The following is a 7,784-nucleotide window of genomic DNA, read 5'->3' as shown; positions in this document are numbered from 1 at the left end:
TTTAGCGCGTACACAGGAGGGTCCGCATCCCCTTTTGTCCGAGCATTAAAGAACAATAAAAAAAAAAACCCTTTTTTCATATAATACCTATAAATGTGCACAATCTGCCCCTCTATCCCCCTCGGCAAATGCTGAGAAGGCGCCTGGAATCCCAACAGTAACTGCACAGTTTTATAAAAAAAAAAAAAACAAGAAGAAAAGAGGTTGATCTGATAACATCAGATCTTGTCCTAATGATCTTTGCACCTGAGGTCAAAAAAATGTGATATTAGTATTGGATTTCGTGCGAGCACGACAGCGATCATATTTTGGGATCATTTAGAGTTGGAGCCATTCGCAGCTGTTCTTCAATCGACCAATCTTATCATCTTATGATTTTACCATAAGATGGCTGAGCTAGACTTTAGAGAAGTTTTCAGGCTTGTTCCATCATTCGGCACTTACCAGAAGTTGCGCTTCTTTGGCCTGAATTGCCTTCTATTGTTTTTTACTGTCTCTTCTGCCGGTAACATGATTTTCAGCTTCAGTGCCCCTCAGTACCACTGTGGGGATGGCAACAGCTCGTGCCAGCCGAACAAGTGTTGCGACAATTGTACTTCGTACGTCTTCGATGGACCTTTTACCAGCATTGTTAGCGAGGTAAAATTAACCCAGTAAATTGTCAGCCTAGTGAGTCTTCTATATTTGTTGAGAAATGAGAAAGGCCAAGCTGTCAGTGCTTACACACAATGGTTAAAGTACACTGAATGATAGACGCAAACTGCAATCTTCCTTACTCCTTAAATAAAGTTACCCGAAAACTCGTCCGAAAAGCACGCAAATGACGAATTTTGTTTCTCGAAATTTCCGAGTTTTTCTCTCCGAGAGAAATTATTCATTTCTTGCCCTTAAATTCTCGGAGGGTCTGGCGCTCCCGGTAAGTGTTTCCGCGCCGAGCACTAAATGTACTGTGTTGTCCTCGCAACAAAAAGACTCAAAGAAAAAATAAATTGCGCGCTCTGATTGGTCAATGTGTTATTAGAGGACACACGCACGCTTGTATAAGCAGGGTGCGCGCGCGCTCCCCAAAACTAAATTGTAAGGTACAAAAACATATTCATTATTGTAATATATAGATTAAAGCACTGCCTTAAGCGGAGACAGAATATCCTCTAGCATATTTACAAGCATAGAATAGAAAGATTTAGACAGTTCCTTTCTCAAAGAACAAGAGGAAGGGTTGGGGGCACTCCATGGCTGGGACATCAGTACACCACAGATGCATTATATGCTTCCGTAATTTCTAGTGTTCTAAATTAGCTTCACTTCTTCACGAGAACTTCTAGTTTTTTTTTATTCTGTAATCAAGTTGCCTAACCAGTAAATTGACTTTTAATTTGTTAATCAGAACACTTTAGCATCTATCTTGCAAGGAACAAATTTTAAAAAACACTGGTATGCAGAGTGAACGGCAGGTTATCTTCTTTTGTTGTGCGGACAAGGGGCATGCCAATCGTATTTTTTTTTTTCGGTTGTTTAGCGCTCAGGGGTCGGTTCCACCCTAATCTGCCTAAAATTCCCTACCAGAGTCAGGGAAATAAAAAAAGACAAATCCACTTGACCACAGTCTTCCCTGCATCCCACTGAAAAGTTACTACAGAGGAAGAGTAACGGTTTCCATAATCGTTTATTTCCATATTTCAGGAATTTGGAGACACATTTCAGCTCTAACATTTTAAACCTTTTAATTGCTTTATACTCCAATCTAGTTCTGGGGCTCCGCTTCCAGACAGTGCCTAAATATATCTTATTTAAACGCCATGGTTAATTCAAGAAATTTTGTCTCAGTTGCTCGTGAGACGTAACTTCGCTCGATCTAACGTCCGCTCTTGTGACTTTTTGGCCTCGCGAGGCATGATCAAAGTGCACTCCTGTATTTTTTCTTATCATCTGCGCCGGACTTAAGCGGGCAAGTTCACGGGAATTTTTTTTCGGGACCCAAGGTAGCGGGAATATGGAGAAACACCAAAGAGTTTATCGGGGGCTTACCGGGTGAGTTTCTAGATTTCTGAGTATCGGGCATTTTGAGAAACGATGAAAGGTTCGTGTAATTCATGTCAGGAGATGTTATTGACATGCTTATAATAAGGCTCTCATATCAAGAAGAGTGTAATACTCTTGAATACTGTGTATGAGCTACCATTTATTTGTTCTTTTTTTTTTCTTTCAGTGGAATCTACTATGTGAACGTAGTTACATCTCCGCTCTTGTCCAATCGATGTATTTTGTTGGGTATCTTTTTGGGTCCTTTTTATCAGGAACAGTGTCTGATGCTTTTGGAAGGAAAATAACACTGACTGTTTCCGTTGCATTACAGGTAATACAAATGGTTGGGTCTTTAGAATATTGCTGTCTTCATGCCCCAAGACCCCACTGGCTTTTGGCTCAGACTCGTACCCAGTCGCTTATTAATAAAAGAACAGAAAGAGAAGAGAGCTTGAGAGGAAAAAAGAGGGCGCGCAAGGATGCCCGGGAAGGAAGATAAGGAAGATAAGGGCGCAATTCCTTATCCCTCACCATAACGCATTGCGCGCCCTAATATTTAATTAGCGACTGGGTACGAGTCTGCTTTTGGTTATAGTGGTTATTATTAGTGGTTATTATGTGTCAAATGTCAACAAGACACATGATTATTGGAAGCAACTATGACACTATAGACTACATCACTTGGATTTTGAATTTGATTTGAAGGCAGATACTAATGTATCACCCCGATTTGTAACAGTCAACGGGATTTGTAACAAAATCGCATTTGTAGCAAAAATCAACCGGATATGTAACAAACTAGTTAACCGGATTTGTAACAAACATCAACCGCATTTGTAACAAACCTACAGACCTAGGAATTTCGTTAAATCTTTTGAATACCAATTCCATTTATAACACAGGTGAAACATTTTGAAAGTCATTCTTAGCTAAACTTTCGGGTTTTTTTTTTTCATTTTTGCGTTAAAAGCAATAAAATAAGCACGAATACTATATAATGTCTATTTCTGATGCATTAATTTTTAGGCAGCAGCGTTTATTGGAGCATCATTTGTGACCAGCCATATCGCACTGATCATTCTTATCTTCTTCGCTGGACTTTCGCTTGCATCTTCGATAACTTGCCAATACACCTTGATCATTGAGATGATCGGCCCAGATCACCGCACCATCGCTGGTATTATCAACGAGTTGTTTTGGAAAGCAGGATGGTTTCTTATAATTCTTGTGGCGTATTTTATCAGGGACTGGAGGACTTTCATGTTGATTGGGGCAGCCCCGGGATTGGCTATATTACTCTTTTGGAAGTAAGTCGGTTTAGAAAGAGATTCTGAAATCAAAGATGTTAAAAAAAGGCATTTAAGGAAGAAAATGATCATTTCATTATAGGTTTTACAAATGGTGGAATGGTTAGAATTCCTGTGAGAGGTGTTTGAGTTGTTTGAGCTATCACTGACTTTCTGATCTCCAATCTCAGCTCAATGCAAGTTCTTATTATCCCCCCACCAGATGGATATTCGAGTCTCCCCGCTGGCTGTTAACCAAGGGTCGTTTGGATGAAGCTCACGAGATTCTAGTAAACTTTGGAGGCAAATCCAAGGAGCAACCTCTTGACAAAAATAGTCTTCGACAGCTCATCGAGAGAATCAGGGAAAGTCAGGTTAAAAGGGAAGGTGAAGTGACCAAGCGTCACACACAACTTGATATGGTTCGCACGCCCAAGATGAGAAAATTTACGCTCGTCATGGCCATTAACTGGTGAGATAATAACATTTTACGTGTAGTATTTTATATAAGCTTTACCTAAAATATTTTTTCGATAGAGTTGTCTTGGTGAAAGAACCCAAAATCGCCTTCATTAACAACTCTGCAAATTCACATTTCCCTCATCACTCTATAATAGGTGAAATATTTTTTTAGAATAAACTTGACCTTACCTTACCTATGGGAGAACAGATATTTTAAAAAAGGAATTGCGTCATGCTCTTTTTAACATCCGTTTTCTTTATAGGTGCACAGTGGCTTTGTCGTCGTACGGCTTTACGTTATTCATGTCGTCTCTAGCAGGAGATTTATACCTAAACCTCGTGTATTCTGCTATCCTCCCGACGCTTCTCTTGCCTGTCATTGGTTGTTTAATCGCCAAGTAAGATTTCTGTCTCTATTATCAAAAGTACAGCACTTGGAACGCAACACGCAAACAATCTTGCACCCCTCCCCCTCTCTTTCCATCCACACACACATAAACCTTGCCACAAATCCTGACCACGAATCTGAGGCGAGTTTAAGTGAGACCAGCAGAGGTTTACTGTAAACAGATTTTACACTATGTTAATCAATTAAAAAAACAACCTTATCGTCCGCCTTATCCAACATTTTAAGCTTTCAACAACTTCAGCAGACAAAAGAGCTAAACGTGCCATGATTTTTGCTTAGGTTTGGGCGTCGGCTGATCCATATCATCTTCATGGCATTATCTGGAGCGCTCTGCATTGGAATACTGGCTGTTCCCTCAGGTATTGGAATACTTGGTGTTCTGTCAGGTATTTTGGATACTTGTTGATTGCTCAGGTATTTGTATTCCCTCAGGTATTGGAATACCTGGTGTTCCTTAAGGTATTGGAATACCTGGTGTTCCTTAAGGTATTGGAATACTTGGTGTTCCTTAAGGTATTGAAATACTTGGTGTTCCTTAAGGTATTGGAATACTTGGTGTTCCTTAAGGTATTGGAATACTTGGTGTTCCTTTAGGTATTGAAATACTTGGTGTTCCTTAAGGTATTGGAATACTTGGTGTTACTTTAGTATTGGAATACTTGGTGTTCCTTAAGGTATTGGAATACTTGGTGTTCCTTAAGGTATTGGAATACTTGGCGTTCCTTTAGGTGTTGAAATACTTGGTGTTCCTTAAGGTATTGGAATACTTGGTGTTCCTTTAGGTATTGAAATACTTGGCGTTCCTTCAGGTATTGAAACACTTGGTGTTCCTTTAGGTATTGGAATACTTGGTGTTCCTTAAGGTATTGGAATACGTGGTGTTCCTTCAGGTATTGAAATAGTTGGTGTTCCTTCAGGTATTGGAATACTTGGTGTTCCTTAAGGTATTGGAATACTTGGCGTTCCTTAAGGTATTGGAATACTTGGTGCTCCTTCAGGTATTGGAATACTTGGTGTTCCTTCAGGTATTGTAATACTTGGTGTTCCTTAAGGTGTTGGAATACTTGGTGTTCCTTCAGGTATTGGAATACTTGGTGTTCCTTTAGGTATTGAAATACTTGGTGTTCCTTCAGGTGTTGGAATACTTGGTGTTCCTTCAGGTATTGGAATACTTGGTGTTTCTTTTGGTATTGGAATACTTGGTGTTCCTTTAGGTATTGGAATACTTGGTGCTCCTTCAGGTATTGGAATACTTGGTGTTCCTTCAGGTATTGGAATACTTGGTGTTCCTTCAGGTATTGGAATGCTTGGTGTTCCCTAAGGCATTGGAATACTTGGTTTTACTTCAGGTATTGGAATACCTGGTGTTACTTTAGTATTGGAATAGTTGGTGTATAATATGAAATATAATAAAAAAGATATAATTAACATATCTGAGGTATCACACTCTCTTTGGTGAAGGCTACCCGCTGCTGATGACTGGCTTAGCATTGACTGCAAGAGGCGTCATTGGTGCGCTCTGGACCACAATCTACCTCATCACTTCAGAGCTGTACCCCACTACCATACGGTAAGTCACACACACCTTTTCCGCGGTTAACAGTCATTTTAGTCGTTATGTGATGAGCCTGCAATTCTTTGTTACAGTAATACCGCAATTGGAACATGCGCTACGTTCGCCCGGATCGGTGGTCTGGTGGCGCCGTATGTCATTATGCTGGTAATGCGTCGAATTTGTATGCATCAATCTCAAGTATATTAAGGCCTGGGTAGTTTGCTCTTAGCATCGAATATAACTTTTTGCCTTAAACTGTGTTAACATCGCCTTAAATTCATTCTTTTTGGCAAGGTGAATAAAGTCGACGACCTTAACATTTTTGTAATGTTTTCTTGCGTCACAAAATAGATCACATGACAAAATAGTTTTTTGCCTGTTTACTAAATAAGTGTTGACTTTATGTGTGTCATATGATAACGTTTTAGCATCCGGAATTTTCTCTGCCGTTAACAAGATATTAAAACTTTGTTAAGTCACGTGACCTGCTGCGAAATAAAATGTTGATTTGTGACCGGAAGGCTAAACTTTTCTTGCCGGTTAAGATATCAGTGTGCAGACGTGTTTCAAAGGAACATAAAAACATGCGATGTTTTCTTTTTCATAGCGTATCCACCAGCGGAGAATTTTACGAAATATTGATTTGCAAAAGTCACGTGATCGGCTGGATGACGTCATTACTCAAAATAAAATATTAGCAATCAGCTAACATTGCCGAGTTTGATGTTTTGACCAAAAATGGTGCATTTAAGGCAATGTTAACTCACTTTAAGGCAACTTTCAAAATTTCAACTGTTTTAGCTTAGGATCCAAGCCTTAATACACTGGAGATAAACTAGAGTTGTGTCGTTGGTTTGAAAGTGGGGACAAATACCTCTTACTTTTCTCTTGCAGAAAGATTTGCCAGGTGTTAGTTTGTACCTTCCCGTGATCCTTTTCGGCTGTTTGTGTATCCTTGCCGCCATTGCGTTCTTCTTTATTCCGGAGACTCTGAAGGTACCGCTAGCTCAGTCGGTCGAGGAAGCCGAAAACCGTGCAGACAACTACGCTCTTTGCATCGGCTGTGAACGGATGCCTTCTTTCATTGAGGAGGTTCCGGTGGAGATGGAGTGCCCTGTTCACCTCACAAGCGTTACAAAACAGAAGGACTGAGTAGACGTGTGGGTATTGATGGGCGCCGGGGACTCGATGCTCCCCACTTTCCACGCGTGCTCCCCACTTTCCACGCGTGCTCCCCACTTTCCACACGTGCTCCCCACTTTCCACGCGTGCTCCCCACTTTCCACGCGTGCTCCCCACTTTCCACGCGTGCTCCCCCCTTCACCTCGGCCTCCAGAGGCATAGTATTGTCGGACGTTCAGTGTTAATGAGTTTCAATGAGTTGATGGTTATTTTTATTCATTTTGTGACAGTTGAAGAGCCCTTGCCAGCCAGACCTTTGTTATTGTTTCCATTCTCCAATAAGGGAAAGCAAATTACGAGAATGGATAACCTCTTAAAAAATGAAATCATTTATGCTTTAGTTACACTGAATTAATTCGAAAATATCGCAACAGCTTGAAGTGTTCGTGTGAGTATATAATACTAGTTCTTATAGTTCATTGATTAATAGAAATAAGTATGAGTGATTATACTAGTGTGTATTGATAGCAGGCCCGTACCCAGGATTTTTCTTGGGAGGGAAGGGGGGGGGGGGGGTGCGAAATCTGAAAAAAAGGGCCTAATATTACCGGGGCGTGGGGGTGGGTGTGATTTCTCTGATAAAAATCTGACCATGCCTTTGGCTACATACCAGAGTGATCTAGCTGATGTTTAATAGTTTTGTCTACAAATAATAGCACGTCTATTGAAAACCGAAAGTGGACCTTTTGGCCGTTGTGTGTGTGTGTGTGTGTGTGTGTGGGGGGGGGGGGGGGGGGGGGGGGAGGGGGGAGTTCGCAACCCCTGCACCCTCCCTGGGTACGGGCCTGGATAGTGCCGTATGGAGTATCTTTTGGTAAGCTTACTTTGGTGGGCTTGTAAAAGTAACCATACAACACAAGTTTGA

At 40.9% G+C, this 7,784-nt stretch overlaps 1 protein-coding gene across 1 annotated transcript; it reads left to right on the top strand.

Annotated features, from left to right (window-relative positions):
• The first annotated feature begins 323 nt into the window (after positions 1–323).
• LOC5520015 (organic cation transporter protein) lies at positions 324–7,364 on the top strand. Its single transcript, XM_048725713.1, has 9 exons — positions 324–639; positions 2,210–2,356; positions 3,052–3,332; positions 3,535–3,783; positions 4,037–4,171; positions 4,462–4,541; positions 5,644–5,752; positions 5,830–5,902; positions 6,632–7,364. The coding sequence occupies exons 1-9, from the start codon at positions 388–390 to the stop codon at positions 6,887–6,889; spliced, it is 1,584 nt and encodes a 527-aa protein (XP_048581670.1). The 5' UTR covers positions 324–387; the 3' UTR covers positions 6,890–7,364.
• The last annotated feature ends 420 nt before the right edge of the window (positions 7,365–7,784 follow it).

The sequence above is a fragment of the Nematostella vectensis genome, chromosome 3 (assembly GCF_932526225.1).
Source record: "Nematostella vectensis chromosome 3, jaNemVect1.1, whole genome shotgun sequence".
Classification (NCBI taxonomy): Eukaryota; Metazoa; Cnidaria; class Anthozoa; order Actiniaria; family Edwardsiidae; genus Nematostella; species Nematostella vectensis.
The sequence above is the reverse complement of the archived record's forward strand: the minus strand, read 5'-3'. Positions and strand labels throughout refer to the sequence as shown.

Coding starts and splice junctions, on each gene's coding strand:
- LOC5520015 (XM_048725713.1), top strand. CDS start 388: ATGGCTGAGCTAGACTTTAGAGAAGTTTTCAGGCTTGTTCCATCATTC. Junction 3,333..3,534: donor GCTATATTACTCTTTTGGAA/GTAAGTCGGTTT, acceptor TCCCCCCACCAG/ATGGATATTCGAGTCTCCCC. Junction 5,903..6,631: donor CGCCGTATGTCATTATGCTG/GTAATGCGTCGA, acceptor TTTCTCTTGCAG/AAAGATTTGCCAGGTGTTAG.